Here is a 19,593-nt window from a genome sequence, read left to right as displayed (position 1 = left end):
TAGTCACCCCATCCCAACCTCTGTCACTGTGTCACCCCCTCCCTCCCTCACTCTGTCACTAGTCACCCCCTTCCTCACTCTGTCACTAGTCACCCCCTCACTCTAGTGACAGAATGAGGGAGGAGGTGACTAGTGACAGAGAGAGGGAGGATGTGACTAGCCACGGGAGGGAGACCCTGAGGGTGGGTGCACCCTCAAACCGCTTTGTTTTCCTGACACTATAGTGATCCTTTAACATTTATTTAATGCACATATATTTGTGCATTCCAAGGGCCTGGGACCGAATTTTGCCCGGGGGCCCCAAAGGCTCTCAGTCCGCCCCTGCCTATACCTAATCCTGAACTAGAGTGGGGGACCCAACTGAAGTCTCAAACATAAGGACATAAATAAACATAAATAAACTCCTTATCGAGGCAGCAACAAGTCTCAGCATGACACACACACACACACTTAACCATAGAAACACATGGTGACTCATACAAACACACACAGACTGACTGATACAAACACAGACTGTCCCTTAAATACAGAGACAAACCCATTGTTAAGACCTGCAGTGGTGATGGTGCTGGGGTCTCCTATTCCTTTCCTGCTGAGTATTAGTTATTATAGCTCCAGCAGGGGGGTAGAGATGAATACAGCTTCCCAGACAATCCTTCCCAGTAGAGAGAATATTCCTTCCCCAAACATGAACCAAGACGTCATGAAGGGTGTAACAGAACTAAAGCTTTATTGAAACAGGCTGGCTTTTATGGGGGATCCTCATGCAAGAGGACGTCCCAGAACAAACAAATACATTCACCAATCACTGTACAGTATTTTACTAATACACGCCCTCCCTCTGCCTGGGAGATATTGAGATAAGTTAAGGAGTAAATCAATTATCTCCAGGCAAAGGGCACACATTTTCCCCAAAAGTTAGAACACCCCTTTCCCCACAAGATATCCCCACAAAATACATATCCCCTGATAGCCCTGATCTGGGAGGCAAACATATCAAAATTTCACTCAGATCGGTTCAGGGGTTCTTGAAAAGTGTGGAAGACCTGTTTCACCGACCACACACGAGGCTCCTGCCCAAAACAGTTCCACGAATTCAGCGTGTGCGGTCGGTCAATTGGGAAAAAGGTGAAAAGCGGTCAAAATACCGAATATATCCTACTGGCTCATAGTAGCGATTGTTCCCCTGGTCTGTACGAACATAACTACCGAATGCTGCTCTTCTGGCTGTTCGGTAGATAGTAGAAGCGGGAGTTCGGTAGTTCCAAGCGGTACTTCGTGTGGTCGAGTGTCCGATTTTAGTTCCAGGCACTCGACGACCAAGTCCCGCTGACTCTCCTCGTGCGAACAAGATGGCCGCCGTTTTCTTTTCCACGTGGCGTTCGGCTATACGAACAGCGGCCACCCAGGGAACACTTAATTGTCGGGGTTTTTGAACATAACAAGCCAGGAGCAGGTCGGGGTTCGGTAGTTTCCAACTGCCGAACTAATAATCCATTTTAGGCAGAAAACAAAGGTAATAACACATAAAAAAATAGAAGAAAAAGGTCGGAAGAATGTCCCTTTTCTTCACACCCATCCATACACATAAGCAGACCCCCCCCCCCACACACACATTGACCCATACACACACAGACTGACCCAGACACTCAAACATGGATCCATACACACACAGACTGACCCAGACACTCAAACATGGATCCATACACACAGACTGACCCAGACACTCAAACATGGATCCATACACACAGACTGACCCAGACACTCAAACATGGATCCATACACACACAGACTGACTCAGACATTCAAACATGGATCCATACACATACAGACTTACCCATACACTCAAACATGGATCCATACACACACAAACTGACCCAGACACTCAAACATGGATCTATGCACACACACACACTGACCCAGACACTCAAACATGGATCCATACACACACAGACTGAGCCAGACACTCAAACATGGATCCATACACACACAGACTGACCCAGACACTCAAACATGGATCCACACACACACACACTGACCCAGACACTCAAACATGGATCCATACACACACACACACTGACCCATACACTCAAACATGGATCCATACACACACAGACTGGCCCAGAAACTCAAACATGGATCCATACACACACAGACTGACCCATACACACACAGACAGACCCAGACACTCAAACATGGATCCATACATACACACACACTGACCCAGACACTCAAACATGGATCCATACACACACACTGACCCAGACACTCAAACATGGATCCATACACACACACACACACACTGAGCCAGACACTCAAACATGGATCCATACACACACAGACTGAGCCAGACACTCAACATGGATCCATACACACACAGACTGAGCCAGACACTCAAACATGGATCCATACACACACACACTGACCCAGGCACTCAAACATGGATCCATACACACACACACTGACCCATACACTCAAACATGGATCCATACACACACACTGACCCAGACACTCAAACATGGATCCACACACACACACACACACACACACACACACACACAGACTGAGCCAGACACTCAAACATGGATCCATACACACACAGACTGAGCCAGACACTCAAACATGGATCCATACACACACAGACTGAGCCAGACACTCAAACATGGATCCATACACACACAGACTGAGCCAGACACTCAAACATGGATCCATACACACACACACACACACTGACCCAGACACTCAGGAGCGTCGTTCCTGCTGGACTCGAGCCCTGTGCAGGACTACCAACAGGAACGGCGTTCCTGCTGGACTCGAGCCCTGTGCAGGACTACCAACAGGAACGGCGTTCCTGCTGGACTCGAGCCCTGTGCAGGACTACCAACAGGAACGGCGTTCCTGCTGGACTCGAGCCCTGTGCAGGACTATCAATGGGAACGGCGTTCCTGCAGGACTCGAGCCCTGTGCAGGATTACTAATGGGAACGGCGTTCCTGCTGTGGAAAAAGTGCAGGACTCCAGCCCTGGTATTACCCCTACTGTTTTTGCAATAAAGATTTTCCACTCAATCTTGGCTCTGAACAGTTTATCTTTGTATATTTATTGCATAATATAATTTTAATTTGATGTTCTTGGATTGTTTTTTTAATATTTACCTTAGACACTTACTCATCTATGCTGTAAAACCAGAGGAAAGGTGGATATAGATAATAATAAACTTAATTCTTCTTAAACCAGGCTTCTACAATTGCAGAGGTTTAGTGCTAATCCTAAACCTCACATATGTCACCCAATACCCATCAGCATGCTAAAAGGTACCCATCCCTGGTTACTATACCTGCAGGCTTCCTCGGGGGCAGTACTCTGTCACAATGCAAATGTTAGGGGGATCTATGCATGCGCCCAAGAAACGCGTTAGGTGATTGAATTGAACGTCTCGCATCTGTAGTAACAGAAAGAGAGAGATGTCTGAAAAGGTTGCTTGACTAGCTGTCTTGTCTCTCGATTCAGCAGTGTTAAGAGGAAATCATTAGTGAAGGTACCATGAAGTCATACATACATGTTTTAGCTCAAACAGGACCTGTCTTGTCAGCTCGATACGTTTCTTGTTGACATGTTTAATGGCCACAACGTTACCCTGTGTGGGAGACAGACAGTTTTAAACAAAGAAACAAGCTTGCGGAGGTCAAGACAAGAAATTACTATTTAATAGGAGTGACGTGTGTGACATAGTCAGGAGAAATGGGACTCCTACTGGGCAGGATGACCAGATCCACCATGTTTTCAGGGACACATCACATATATATATTGTGGCGGAACCAGCCTCGCCACTGGGCATTGGAGAAGACTGATTGCCAACCTCCTGCCATGTGACTATGGCCCCTGGGATGTATTGCCTGCTCTCCTGTACTGCTGAGGTTTACTACCAGCTCGGTGGATTTGGCTATGGAGCTTGTCTAGTGCCCTCTGTTGGTAGCAACAGCAATATGCACTACCTGAATAGCAAGATTGGTTTATTTGCATATTCGGGTAGGTTTGCATATTGCTAATTCTGCAGGCACGTGAGATATTTTCTGTTAAATTTTGTCTCCCCCACCTCTTTAAAAATATGCCATTGTGTTATAAGAAGTCACTGTATGTTGCCTGTTTGTAATTTTATTGAGTTTTCACAGCAATGTTAAAGTAATGACCATATGGGCTAGTCCCAAGGAAAATAAAGTTTTAGACGTTTCTACTTCTCCCTCAATTTGGAGTGCCGTCTCTTATTGGGGGGGAATCTGCTGCAAGGGATTGCTATGCTCTGCATATTCCCTTGCTATAAACACTCCTAAGCTCTTTTAAGAGCTCATTCCTGCTTCGCTCTGAAGGAAGAGAGGTTCGGCCTGCGGTGGTTGTTGTGTTGGCTAGAGTGCTTGGAATCCTCAAGAAGCGCTAGGAGCATCCATCAATGGAGGTACCCAGTTGGGTCCTACTCTCACAGTCTAATGTCTGCTCTTATGAGATTAACCCACTTATTTGGGAAAAAATTCCACGTGAGGCTCTCTGCAGTACAAGGCTAAATAGGGACCTGAGACGAGGCACCTGTTGTGGCAGGCTTATGCAATGTATGATCATATAATGTAACTAAATCCCCATTATTTTTGGCCTAGATTAGGTGTTTTTAGAAAAAAAAATTAAAAAAACTAATAAAATCTGTCTACATTGACGTTGCTGTTTAGTAGATAGGAGAGTGCGCTGGATCTTGTGTATTGTTTATTGTATAATATGGCCCCCAGCAGCACCACATTTAAGCATGTTCAGGTAAGTGCAACCACCCCCCCCATGTTTCATATATATATTGAAAATCACATGGAAAGGGTTTTCCTGCAGTATGTAGAATTCAGAAAAGGGTGTATTAGATTACGTAATCAGGCAATGAAGAATCCTGGACAAAATGCTACCTTTTCATGAATACGACAAAATTATGTCCCTGAAAACATGATGCATCTGGACACCCTGCTACAGGAAACACTGGTCTAGAGTTACTGACAGAGACAGACAGCAAGAGAGAATATTACAGCTAGATAAATGAGACTGCCTATGATTTATTTATTAGAGAGACTGCTCTATTATCTTGCCAGCAAGGCCTCCAACTGAGTCAGAGAGGGCATGAAGAGAGTCCTCATTGAGGGTCAAAACAAAGATGTGTTTGTGCCCCTTGGATCCACATGAATCATTCCAATGGCTTCTCTCTCACCCTAGAGATACATACGGTCAGACACAATCCTTCCTATTCCAAGGGCCTCCTCTATTTGGGGCTCACAGTAAAACAGGTACGGCATAGCACAGGTATACATTTATCAATCCATAAAGCAGAGATGGTAAACCCACCGATTCGTAAGACATTAATCATTAATAATGGTAACTCACGTTCAGTACCGCTACTTATAGAAATAAATAAGGTTACTCCCTGAGCCCCCTAGAAACCAGGGAGGATGTAAATAGCGTGACCTTCTCTAATCTGTGTGCGAGGAAATTAAGAGATTAAGATAGCGGATGGGACCACCCCCATCTCATATCCCAGAGACTAATTAAAGTGTGACAAGGGCTGTATCAACAAAGTGATCTGCTCAATGGCAGATAATTGAGCAGTTAGACTTCAGGGGCATGATCTATACACCAAAATTGCTTAATTGAGCTAAAGCTGTTTTGGGGACTATAGTGTCCCTTTAATAATTAGGGGTCCTGAACCTGTGGCAATAATGATCGTGTCACAAAGCTGACAAAATGGGGATCCCACCTCGTATATTAACCTTTTACACATAGGATGAACCCGTCACATGAGGGTACCAAGCTAATGTTTTCATGGCACCCCAATGTGCTACATAAATTGGAAAGGAACCATAGCGACAGTCTTCATTCTACTTTACTGCAATAAAATCACTAGTCACCTTGAAGTGTCCGGTGTTGGTGAAGATTTGATATTTTCCGTGAGCAGTCATCAAAGAACCGTAACTGGAGCCTCTCTAGGACAAAGTGAGACCGTCATACACAACAGAAACCAGCTCACAAACAAACAACAAGTCTCCAAAGAAGTAGAAACATTAAATAAACCTTTTGTGATGCCAAAAGTCATTTATTAACATCAATGAAACAGCAGGAAGAAATTTTAAAACTCAGATCTTTTGTTTTTCTGGGATATGGAAGAAGCTATAGGGATACGCGCTATATGGGGCTTTGGGGGGAGCTATAGAGGGCCATATATGAAGCATTGTATGGGGCTTTAGGGGGAGAGCTGTACGGGGCCATAGGTGAAGTTATAGGGATCAGTGCTATATGGGGCTATAGGGGGAGAGCTGTACGGGGCAATAGGTGAAGTTATAGGGATCAGTGCTATATGGGGCTATAGGGGGGAGAGCTGTATGGAGCCATAGGTGAAGCAATAGGGATCAGCGCTATATGGAGCTATAGGGGGAGAGCTGTACGGGGCCATAGGTGAAGTTATAGGGATCAGCGCTATATGGGCCTATAGGGGGAGAGCTGTACGGAGCCATAGGTGAAGCAATAGGGATCAGCGCTATATGGAGCTATAGGGGGGAGAGCTGTACGGGGCCATAGGTGAAGCAATAGAGATCAGCGCTATATGGAGCTATAGGGGGGAGAGCTGTACGGGGCCATAGGTGAAGCAATAGGGATCAGCGCTATATGGAGCTATAGGGGGGAGAGCTGTACGGGGCCATAGGTGAAGTTATAGGGATCAGCGCTATATGGAGCTATAGGGGGAGAGCTGTACGGGGCCATAGGTGAAGCAATAGGGATCAGCGCTATATGGAGCTATAGGGGGAGAGCTGTACGGGGCCATAGGTGACATAGGGATCAGCGCTATATGGGGCTATAGGGGGAGAGCTGTACGGAGCCATAGGTGAAGCAATAGGGATCAGCCCTATGTGGAGCTATAGGAGGGAGAGCTGTACGGAGCCATAGGTGAAGCAATAGGGATCAGCGATATATGGAGCTATAGTGGGGAGAGCTGTACGGGGCCATAGGTGAAGTTATAGGGATCAGCGCTATATGGGGCTATAGGGGGAGAGCTGTACGGAGCCATAGGTGAAGCAATAGGGATCAGCGCTATATGGAGCTATAGGGGGAGAGCTGTACGGGGCCATAGGTGACATAGGGATCAGCGCTATATGGGGCTATAGGGGGGAGAGCTGTACGAAGCCATAGGTGAAGCAATAGGGATCAGCCCTATGTGGAGCTATAGGAGGGAGAGCTGTACGGAGCCATAGGTGAAGCAATAGGGATCAGCGATATATGGAGCTATAGTGGGGAGAGCTGTACGGGGCCATAGGTGAAGTTATAGGGATCAGCGCTACATGGGGCTATAGGGGAGAGCTGTATGGAGCCATAGGTGAAGCAATAGGGATCAGCGCTATATGGAGCTATAGGGGGAGAGCTGTACGGAGCCATAGGTGAAGTTATAGGGATCAGCGCTATATGGAGCTATAGGGGGAGAGCTGTACGGAGCCATTTGTGAAGCAATAGGGATCAGCGCTATATGGGGCTATAGGTGAAGTTATAGGGATCAGTGCTATATGGAGCTATAGGGGGAGAGCTGTACGGAGCCATAGGTGAAGTTATAGGGATCAGCGCTATATGGAGCTATAGGGGGAGAGCTGTATGGAGCCATTTGTGAAGCAATACGGATCAGCGCTATATGGGGCTATAGGGGGAGAGCTGTACGGGGCCATAGGTGAAGTTATAGGGATCAGTGCTATATGGGGCTATAGTGGGGAGAGCTGTACGGAGCCATAGGTGAAGTTATAGGGATCAGCGCTATATGGGGCTATAGTGGGGAGAGCTGTACGGAGCCATACGTGAAGTTATAGGGATCAGCGCTATATGGGGCTATAGTGGGGAGAGCTGTACGGAACCATAGGTGAAGCAATAGGGATCAGCGCTATATGGGGCTATAGTGGGGAGAGCTGTACGGGGCCATAGGTGAAGTTATAGGGATCAGCGCTATATGGGGCTATAGGGGGGAGAGCTGTACGGGGCCATAGGTGAAGTTATAGGGATCAGCGCTATATGGGGCTATAGTGGGGAGAGCTGTACGGGGCCATAGATGAAGTTAAAGGGATCAGCGCTATATGGAGCTAAAGGGGGGACAGCTGTACGGGGCCATAGGTGAAGTTATAGGGATCAGTGCTATATGGGGCTATAGGGGGGAGCTGTACGGAGCCATAGGTGTAGTTATAGGGATCAGTGCTATATGGAGCTATAGGGGGGAGAGCTGTACAGGATCATAGGTGAAGCAATAGGGATCAGCGCTATATGGAGCTATAGGGGGGAGAGCTGTACGGAGCCATAGGTGTAGTTATAGGGATCAGTGCTATATGGAGCTATAGGGGGGAGAGCTGTACGGGATCATAGGTGAAGCAATAGGGATCAGCGCTATATGGGGCTATAGGGGGGAAGAGCTGTACGGGGCCATAGGTGAAGTTATAGGGATCAGCGCTATATGGAGCTATAGTGGGGAGAGCTGTACGGAGCCATAGGTGAAGTTATAGGGATCAGCGCTATATGGGGCTATAGGGGGGAAGAGCTGTACGGGCCATAGGTGAAGTTATAGGGATCAGCGCTATATGGAGCTAGAGTGGGGAGAGCTGTACGGGGCCATAGGTGAAGTTATAGGGATCAGTGCTATATGGGGCTATAGGGGGGAGAGCTGTACGGGGCCATAGGTGAAGCAATAGGGATCAGTGCTATATGGAGCTATAGGGGGAGAGCTGTATGGGGCCATAGGTGAAGTTATAGGGATCAGCGCTATATGGAGCTATAGTGGGGAGAGCTGTACGGAGCCATAGGTGAAGTTATAGGGATCAGCGCTATATGGGGCTATAGGGGGGAGAGCTGTACGGAGCCATAGGTGAAGTTATAGGGATCAGCGCTATATGGAGCTATAGTGGGGAGAGCTGTACGGGGCCATAGGTGAAGTTATAGGGATTAGTGCTATATGGGGCTATAGGGGGAGAGCTGTACGGGGCCATAGGTGAAGCCATAGGGATCAGTGCTATATGGGGCTATAGGGGGGATAGCTGTACGGGGCCATAGGTGAAGCAATAGGGATCAGTGCTATATGGGGCTCTAGGGGGGAGAGCTGTACGGGGCCATAGGTGAAGCAATAGGGATCAGCGCTATATGGAGCTATGGGGGAGAGCAGTACGGAGCCATATAGGGATCAGTGCTATATGGGGCTATAGGGGGGAGAGCTGTACGGGGCCATAGGTGAAGTTATAGGGATCAGCGCTATATGGGGCTATAGGGGGAGAGCTGTACGGGGCCATAGGTGAAGTTATAGGGATCAGTGCTATATGGGGCTATAGAGGGAGAGCTGTACGGGGCCATAGGTGAAGCAATAGTGATCAGCGCTATATGGAGTTATAGGGGGAGAGCTGTACAGAGCCATAGATGAAATTATAGGGATCAGCGCTATATGGAGCTAAAGGGGGGACAGCTGTACGGGGCCATAGGTGAAGTTATAGGGATCAGTGCTATATGGGGCTATAGGGGGAGAGCTGTACGGAGCCATAGGTGAAGTTATAGGGATCAGCGCCATATGGAGCTATAGGGGGGACAGCTGTACGGGGCCATAGGTGAAGTTATAGGGATCAGTGCTATATGGGGCTATAGGGGGGACAGCTGTACAGGGCCATAGGTGAAGCAATAGGGATCAGCGCTATATGGGGCTATAGGGGGGAGAGCTGTACGGGGCCATAGGTGAAGTTATAGGGATCAGCGCTATATGGGGCTATAGGGGGGAGAGCTGTACGGAGCCATAGGTGAAGTTATAGGGATCAGCGCTATATGGAGCTATAGGGGGGACAGCTGTCTGGGGCCATAGGTGAAGTTATAGGGATCAGCGCTATATGGGGCTATAGGGGGGAGAGCTGTACGGAGCCATAGGTGAGGTTATAGGGATCAGCGGTATATGGGGCTATAGGGGGGAGAGCTGTACGGGGCCATAGGTGAGGTTATAGGGATCAGCGCTATATGGGGCTATAGGGGGGAGAGCTGTACGGGGCCATAGGTGAAGTTATAGGGATCAGCGCTATATGGGGCTATAGGGGGGGCAGCTGTACGAGAGAGTTATTGTTAAATGTTTTTCTCACTAGTGATAGAGTGAGGCGGCTCCCAGCACACTTGTGATATCGTTCAGAATTCCCAAACTGCAGTTCATCCCATCGGATCCTCCAAAGCATGCTGGCCAACTCTTTCTCCAACATAAATTTCCTGCAAATAGACAATCGAGACAGGAGCTAGAGAACATATACCATAGCAGTGTACAGAGACAGGATAACCCTGCTGTCAGTATAAATAGAGAGAACATATACCATAGCAGAGTACAGAGACAAGATAACCTGCTGTCAGTATTGTGGCGAAAGTGACCTCGCCACTGGTTTTTGGAGGTGCCTGATTGCCAGCCTCCTGCCCTGTGACTATGCCCCCCTGTTGAAATGCTTGATTTTCCCCTGCAAAGACCCAAAAGCCGGGTCATTCTGTACTTTCCCTAGGTGAGCAGTGTTACCCCAGATAGCTATGCCATGGAGCCCATTCGTATAACGAAAGACTATGTGAAAGACTTTGGCTCCATGGCAATTGAACTGTATGTATGTGATCTGACATTCAATAATAATGTGCGCTCAGATCTAAGCTATCTGGGGATATGTTGAATGTACCTGTTTTATGCAATAGCTGCACAGTTATATATTTTTATGTATTTTATTGTCTTTTGCTACCATGTGGCTAATGGAGTTTTGTCTCTGTCCTCTGTATCTCCAGGATAGAAGACTCTGTGGAACTGGTTTTGGGCAGAAAAGCCATGCTTCATTTGGTCACAAAGGACGTCGATCTATCTTTTGACCCACTGGACCAATTTGGATGATTTTGACGTATGTTTGTATTTGGAGTATGCTGATTATGAAAATGTAAGTGTGAACGTGATGCATACTTGTAAGGTTATGAATATTGTGTAAAACTTTATATTTTCCTGCCTGTGCTAATTATTTTAACCCATTGTGTAAGGTAATCAGGGTTTGATTTCCTGTTGGTAATTATAAGGCATTTGATTGGATTAGGTAGCTACTTGCTATTGATTGCTGTTTAAATTAGCTATTGTTTGCTAATAAGCAGAGGCCTACCCAGGTGTTAAACATTCCTAGTGGGAGGTGATTTTAGGAGTATATAAGGGTAGTTGTCATTAGCTTGGCTAATAGAGCTTGGTTGCTTCATCTAAGTGTTGCTTCTAAGTGTGGTTGGAGATATTCTGGAGGTAATCTGAGGTATTCAGGAGGATAATAAAAAGTTAAGATTTGTTTGATTTAAATTATTCACCTCATTGGAATGGCAGACTTAGTTCAGTGTAATAGTTGCTATGCATTTGTTTCACGTTCCACTTTTTGGAGGTTTGGTTGTTGTCTAATCTGTAGACAGTTATCTATCTTCCAGCAGGAGATTGTATTTTTGAAGTCTGAGATTTGTAAATTATCTGGTAAACAAACTCAGGCTGGAACTGCTGCAAAGCCACTGCCGCAGAGACATACTAGGAATGTCAGATGGATCACTGTAGGATCTGGTAGACTTAGAGTTGTGGATAAAAGGCATTTTGCACAGTCTGTTGCTCTACATAATTAATTTTCTGCACTTTCAGAGTGTAATGGTGATATAGAGACAGTCACTGAGGGTAGTGGTGTTGTGGAGAGAGGCATTAAGGCTAGTGGTGTTGTGGAGAGAGGCACTGAGGCTAGTGGTGTTGTGGAGAGAGGCATTGAGGCTAGTGGTGTTGTGGAGAGAGGCACTGAGGCTTGTGGTGTTGTGGAAATAGGCTTGGAGACTATGGTGAGGCCTAATAGAAAGCAGTTGTTGTTAGGGGATTCCATCATAAGAGGTGTGGAGATGGACAATGGAGGTCTTGTGAGGTGTCTTCCCGGAGCTACTGTTTACAGAGACAGGAGACGTATCTGTAATATTGTTAAGCGAGCAAAGCAGGAAGGCAAATTGGATGTACTTGTCCATCTAGGGACAAATTACTTGGCTTGCAATGAGGTTTCAGAGGTTAAGGACGTTTTTAGTGTTTTTGCCAATGATATACGGCAGGTTGCTTCCACACTGTCATTCTCTGAAGTTCTGCCTGTGCATAACACTCAGAACGACAGGCAGATGCGTATTAGGGACTTTAACTTGTGGCTTGGTGAATGGTGTCGGGAGCAAGGATTTGGCTTTATTTCTCATGGTAGCTCTGTTTGGAATGGGAATAAACTGTACAAAAAAGATGGTTTGCATCTTTCTCAAAAGGGAACAAATGTTCTCAGTGAGCAGTTCAGAGGTTTTTGCTAGGATGTATTTAAACTAGGAGGAGGGGGCAAAAGGGTGATAAATAGGCATGTGCATGGGGAAAATTTTCGGTTCGGTTTGGCATTCCAAAATTCGGGATTTTCGCAATTCGGGACTTCGGCAATTCGGCACTTCAAGACTTCAGAACTTTGACACTTCGGCACTTCGACACTTCAGCACTTCAACACTTCGGAAATTCGGCAACTTCGACACTTCGGAATTTTGGAACTTCAGCATTTCAGAATTTCGGGACTTCGGCACCTCGGGACTTCTCTTGCAGCCACTTGGTAGATAACTCCCTAATTCCCACGGTATTAGGGAGTTATCTACCAAAAGGCTGAAAGAAGTACCCGAATGTCCGAATTTTCCGAAATTCATCCGAATTCATATTTGTACCGAAACGAATTGCACATGTCTAGTGATAAAACATCAATCCAATTGATCCCCAAAACAAGGACAGAAGGTGCCTGTAGCAAGTGTGTTAAAAAATGATAAGCTTAGAGTCATGTCTACAAATGCTCGCAGTTTAGGGAATAAGATCCATGAACTTGTGGCAATAATGGCAACTGATAGTGTAGATTTAGTCGCTGTTACTGAGACATGGTATAATGAGAAAAATGACTGGGACATAGCAATACCAGGGTACTCTTTATATAGAAAAGACAGGGATGGCAGGAAAGAGGAGGGGTGGACCTGTATGAGAAGGATAGCATAAAATCTAGCCTAATAAAGGTTAGTGAGGTGAACATAGAGTCCGTTTGGGTTACGTTAGAATTTGGTAATCACACAGTAATTCGTGTAGGTGTGATTTATAGGCCCCCAGGACAAATTGAAGAGTTAGATAATCTACTAGTTGAGGTAATAGCTAAAATGACAATGAAGGGGGAAGTTATCATCATGGGTGACTTTAATCTTCCTGATGTGAACTAGAAAACAAAAATAGCTGCTTGTGCCAGGAGCACACATATTCTAAACTCCCTACTGGGATTGTCTCTAAAACAAGTCGTTGAGGAGCCAACTCGTAAAGAGGCCATACTAGATTTAGTGTTAACAAATGGAGATTTGGTATCCGATATTACTGTAGGTGAAAGTTTAGGATCCAGTGATCATCAGTCAGTGTGGTTTAATATTAGAACAGTGCCTGAGTCACACCACACAAAAACAAAAGTTTTAGACTTTAGAAAAACAGACTTTTCTAAAATTAGAATATGTGTAAAGGAGTCATTATCAGACTGGAGCAATTTAAATGGAGTCCTAGAGAAATGAGATTATTTAAAAGTTACACTACTGAAGGCAACAGAAAATTGCATTAGGCTTGTCAGTAAAAGCAAAAAATTCAAGAAACCCATGTGGTACTCTGCAGATGTGGCCAAAATGGTAAAAAAAAACAAAAAGTTAGCATTTAGTAATTATAAAAAAACCCAGAGTGAAGAAGACAGAATGATCTATAAGATTAGGCAGAAAGAGGCTAAGCAAGTTATAAGAGCTTCCAAATCACACACAGAAGAGAAAATAGCACAGTTAGTAAAAAAGGGGGGCAAAAACTTTTTTTAGATACATAAATGAGAAAAGAAAAGTAAAACAAGGATTAGTTAGATTAAAAACAAAAGAAGTAAGGTATGTAGAAGAGGATAAAGGTCTAGCTGTCATGCCTTAACTATGGTATCCTCTTACTTCCTGGTTCCACGGAGCCTAGCCACACCCCTTTATGACACAGTCTGCCTATTTAATCTGACTGCACCAGCTGATCAGGGCTGGATTATTGAACTACGTTCCTTACTCACAACCCGGCTACAACTTCATGGTGAAAGCCTCTGCTACCAGACCGGACTGAAAGACTCTGCAAAGTTCCCTTCACCTCTCCTCATCCACGACTAAGGATTAAACACTCTTCATCCGCCTCTGAGGAGATCTCGGGAACCAGTGTTCTATGTGCCGGAAGCTAAGTAAAACCAATGTGATAAGAGTTGCATCTAAAAGCTGTTATTACCTGTCTCCAAAAGTCCTTCGGTAAAAACAATCCCGTTACAGCTAACTTCAACTCATACTTCTTATCAGTTATCTGCATCTGTCTTGCTTCAGTTAAAGTATGGAACAGCTATTGTAATTACTTATCACCTAAACCGTTAACTCTACTAAGAGACTCTTTATTGATTCAATGTCTGCAATTTACTACCGTTTACTCCTTAAAGCTACAGTGCCTGTAACTGTGGACTTCAGTTATCATTTACTCCTTAAAGCTACAGTGCCTGTAATTGTGGACTTCAGTTATCGTTTACTACTTAAAGCTACAGTACCTGTAAATTGGAATTAAAGTCTTTTCCTTTTACTTTCGTTAATAAATATTCAACTATACGAAATCTGCAGTTGTGTTCCTTCATAACAAATGTTTAAACGTGACAGAATAATCCAGCCCCTGTAATGGATCCAGCAGATTTCGATTCTACTATAGCTACGCTGAATCAAAGAGTTAATGCACTAGCCCAAAGTGTGCAAGACCTGCAAGTTACTAATGAAAGACTTCTCACTTATATCAGAGATTTACAAACTCATACTCCTCATACTACTCTGCACTCGGCTAGTGATCCTGCTGTGTGTAACCCTGAAAAGTTCTATGGAGATCGTTCCAGATACAGGGAGTTCCTCAACTCTTGCAAACTTTTAATTGCTTTGAAACCTAGATCCTATCCTACAGAAAGAACTAAAGTTTGTTCGGTTATTTCCTTTCTAAGAGGTGAACCTATGTCATGGGCTCATTCCTTTCTGGAAAACGATGACCCCATTTTAGATTCACTGGATGAATTTTTTGAAGCCATGTCTCTTCTCTATGAAGATCCTAACAAACAAGCTACAGCTGATTTAACAATCAGAACACTACAGCAAAGAAATAGACCCGTTGAAGATTACATTGCTGAATTTAAAAGATGGGCTATAGAAACGCAATGGAATGACATCACATTGCGCAACCAATTTCGAATTGGTTTATCGGAAGCTGTAAAAGATGAATTATCTAGAACAGAACTCCCTACTAATTTGAACGCTCTAATTCGCCTATCAATCAGCATTGACAGAAGATTAAGAGAAAGAAATGCCGAAAAAGCCCTTTCACATTCAAAAGACCGCAAACCTTTCACTCCCTCAAAAGCTCCAGATAAGACTTCCATACCAATCGAACCTATGGAAATAGGGATAATAAGAAGTCCCCTCACTCCTGAAGAGAAAAATCGAAGACGTCAATTAAACCTATGCATGTATTGTGCCTCTCAAGTTCATTTAGTCTCTGATTGTCCTTCATTGAAACGGATAAAAGGCAGAAGGCAGTCTCACGCCTCTTCCATCCTAAGTGTACTTCCCTCTACAGCAAATACTCAAATGTCCCCTATCGTTCTTGTATTACAGTGGGACAATAAAAGAATTATAACCAAGGCTGTTATCGATTCTGGTGCAAATGGAGTATTCATCGACTCAGCCTTTGTAACAAAGAATAAAATTCCTTGTGTTCGTAAAAGAACTTCTGTACCTGTTAAAGTGATTGACGGGTCCCTCATCTCATCGGGACCAATACTTCATGAATCCATCCCTCTAAAAGTAACCATCAATCATACTCATACGGAAAGTCTTATATTTGATGTCATCTCATCACCATTATTTCCTATTATATTAGGGATCAACTGGTTAAGGAACCACAACCCTCAAATCTCATGGTTTCCCTTCTCTCTTGCATTTGATTCTGATTATTGCAAGAAAACATGCTTGCAACGTATTCCAATTCTCCAGTCTACGAAAGAACCAGCTAAAACCTCATGTTGTTCTGACACCGAATTGGAGTCTCCTCCTCCTACAGTCATTGGAATCCTATCTTCTCTTATCGACGACGTTAAAGGTCTCAGTGAAGACGCTCTTGAACTTCCTAAATCAAGTAAATTATCCAAGAAAAACGGTCTCTACTATTTTAAAGACCGGATTTATGTACCTCCCTCTTTCAGAATTAAAGTACTTGAAATTATTCATGATTCTCCTCTGGCAGGTCATCCAGGTATGAAAAAGACCCTTGAATTGTCTAAAAGATACTATTGGTGGCCTCGTCAAGACCAAACTATTGAATCTTATGTCAATTCCTGTTCTGTATGCCAAAGATCCAAACATGTGTCCTTGCTAAAGCCTTATCATCCTGACCCTTTCCAAAGAAATGTCACTACTTCTCCTGATCCCATATTGGTCCAGGGTGAAGAAGAATACGAAATTCAAAGTATAGTGGATTCAAGGATCCATCGTGGCTCCTTACAATACCTCATCAGATGGAAAGGATATGGAATTGATGAAGATACATGGGAAAACTCCTCTGTCGTTCATGCTGACAAATTGGTTTCCAAATTTCACAAGCGTTACCCTTCTAAACCAAGTCAATAGCACCCAGAGGTTGCTCATTAAAGAGGGGGTACTGTCATGCCTTAACTATGGTATCCTCTTACTTCCTGGTTCCACGGAGCCTAGCCACACCCCTTTATGACACAGTCTGCCTATTTAATCTGACTGCACCAGCTGATCAGGGCTGGATTATTGAACTACGTTCCTTACTCACAACCCGGCTACAACTTCATGGTGAAAGCCTCTGCTACCAGACCGGACTGAAAGACTCTGCAAAGTTCCCTTCACCTCTCCTCATCCACGACTAAAGATTAAACACTCTTCATACGCCTCTGAGGAGATCTCGGGAACCAGTGTTCTATGTGCCGGAAGCTAAGTAAAACCAATGTGATAAGAGTTGCATCTAAAAGCTGTTATTACCTGTCTCCAAAAGTCCTTCGGTAAAAACAATCCCGTTACAGCTAACTTCAACTCATACTTCTTATCAGTTATCTGCATCTGTCTTGCTTCAGTTAAAGTATGGAACAGCTATTGTAATTACTTATCACCTAAACCGTTAACTCTACTAAGAGACTCTTTATTGATTCAATGTCTGCAATTTACTACCGTTTACTCCTTAAAGCTACAGTGCCTGTAACTGTGGACTTCAGTTATCATTTACTCCTTAAAGCTACAGTGCCTGTAATTGTGGACTTCAGTTATCGTTTACTACTTAAAGCTACAGTACCTGTAAATTGGAATTAAAGTCTTTTCCTTTTACTTTCGTTAATAAATATTCAACTATACGAAATCTGCAGTTGTGTTCCTTCATAACAAATGTTTAAACGTGACACTAGCTGACTGCCTCAATGAATAATTTTGTTCGGTATTTACAGATGAAAATTAAGGAAAGCGACCTCAAATAAGAAAAAGGATAAATTAGTCATTTATTACATGTGAGTTTACAGAGGAAGAGGTTCTATTTCAACTGTCAAAAAGTAAAGACAAATAAGTCAATGGAACCTGATGGAATACACCCAAAGCTATTAAAAGAGCTTAGTGGTGTACTAGCAAAACCATTAACAGATTTATTTAACCAATCATTGATAACAGGAGTAGTCCCAGAAGATTGGAAGTTGGCAAATGTTGTGCCCATTCACAAGAAAGGTAATAGGGAGGAGTGTAACAGAACATTATCATCTCCTGAGCTCTGTGGAATAATACAGTGAATTACATTATAAATCATTTGTTCGGTAGTTTGGACTCATTTGTTTTATCAGTATATTTCTACCGAACACCGGACCACCTTGATGTGGGATTAAAGCATACTTTTAACTGGCACTTCGAATGCAGTCGAAGTGCCGAAGCCGTCGAAGTGGCGAAGCCGTTGAAGTGGCCGCCATTACAGCCGAACACGTGGCGGCGGCCATTTTAGTGCAGTCGAACGCGGTCAGCGGTGACCTGTACCTTCCCCTATCCTTCGACACCACAGCTGGAGACTAAGTCCCGTTCGAACGTTCGAACACCCGTTCGAATGGGACTTTGTCATCTTTTCAGGGAAAATAGATCGCCACTCGACTAGCGACCACAGCAGAAGTTTTAACCGCATTTGACTTCGACACTTCGACAAAAGTCGAAGTGCGTTCGAATATTCGAACACCGACTTCGGATGGGACTTTACCGATTTTCCGGACAGAAATAGACCGACCACACAGTCTGAATCTGTGGAACTGTTTTTGGGCATGCAAACAGGCGTACGGTCGGTCCAAAGGGACTTTTTAATATTTCTGGAACCACTGTACGGATTCTCACGAATTTTGAATATGTCGTTCCACAATTTATGTTGTGCATAAAAATGTAAGTTTTATTAATGTACTAAGCAAAATGGGAAAGTTATGAAAGTGCATAAACATGTATAAAAATGTGTAAGTTTTAGCTTAATAATTGAGTAGATATAGTAGGAAACTCAATTATCTCCCAAGCAGAGGGGAGGGAACCTGTGGGCTGTACTATTCTGTTATTGGTTATTTTATGCCTCCCCCCTGGGTGTTTCCTGTGTGTACTTTTTGTAATAAAAAGCAGGCTGGGTGTCCCAGTCCTCAGTTCTTCTTGACCCTTCGAAACGTAGCCTTGTCTCGTTCTTGGAAGGGGATTATTTGGGAATATTACTCTGCTCTGTTTCAGCTGAACCTGACTCTCACTCTGGATATCGTGGATGGGATTACGCCAGCTTTACTTCTCCACAGCAGCTTGCAGGGAAAAGGACGTCTCCAACGGCAGATACCCTCTCTCTACCTGGGTAGCCGTTACAAGGAGTGAAAACCATGTTAAAGGATAGGATTGTTGAACATCTAAAAACACATGGATTTCAAGATCAGAGACAACATGGATTTACTTAAGGGCCAAACTAATCTTATTGATTTTTTTGATTGGGTAACTAAAATTATAGATCAGGGTGGTGCAGTAGACATTGCTTACCTAGATTTCAGTAAGGCTTTTGACACTGTTGCACATAGAAGGCTTATCAATAAACTGCAATATTTAAGTTTGGATTCCAATATTGTTGAATGGGTAAGGCAGTGGCTGAGTGACAGGCAATAGAGGGTTGTAGTCAATGGAGTATATTCGAAGCTTGGGTTTGTCACCAGTAGGGTACCTCAGGGATCTGTACTTGGACCCATTCTCTTTAATATTTTTATTAGTGATATTGCAGAAGGTATTGATGGTAAGGTATGTATTTTTGCTGATGATACGAAGATATGTAACAGGGTTGATGTTCCAGGAGGGATAAGCCAAATGGCTAATGATTTAGGTAAACTAGAAAAATGGTCAGAGATGTGGCAACTGACATTTAATGTGGATAAGTGCAAGATAA

General features: G+C 44.2%; 1 protein-coding gene across 2 annotated transcripts in view; it reads right to left on the bottom strand.

The window, feature by feature from the left end:
* The window catches only part of NPR2 (natriuretic peptide receptor 2), a 266,856-nt gene that overhangs the window by 86,772 nt on the left and 160,491 nt on the right, over window positions 1-19,593 (bottom strand). For both annotated transcript variants that reach the window (XM_063453527.1, XM_063453528.1), the window contains exons 8-11: window positions 10,151-10,271; window positions 5,930-6,004; window positions 3,559-3,636; window positions 3,337-3,441 (exon numbers count right to left, since the gene is read on the bottom strand). In XM_063453527.1, coding sequence (XP_063309597.1) covers window positions 3,337-3,441; window positions 3,559-3,636; window positions 5,930-6,004; window positions 10,151-10,271 — 379 coding nt within the window. The remainder of the gene's footprint in view (window positions 1-3,336; window positions 3,442-3,558; window positions 3,637-5,929; window positions 6,005-10,150; window positions 10,272-19,593) is intronic.

This window comes from Pelobates fuscus, chromosome 5, assembly GCF_036172605.1.
Source record: "Pelobates fuscus isolate aPelFus1 chromosome 5, aPelFus1.pri, whole genome shotgun sequence".
Lineage (NCBI taxonomy): Eukaryota > Metazoa > Chordata > Amphibia > Anura > Pelobatidae > Pelobates > Pelobates fuscus.
Note: the sequence above shows the minus strand (reverse complement) of the source record. Positions and strands in the feature narration are given on the sequence as shown.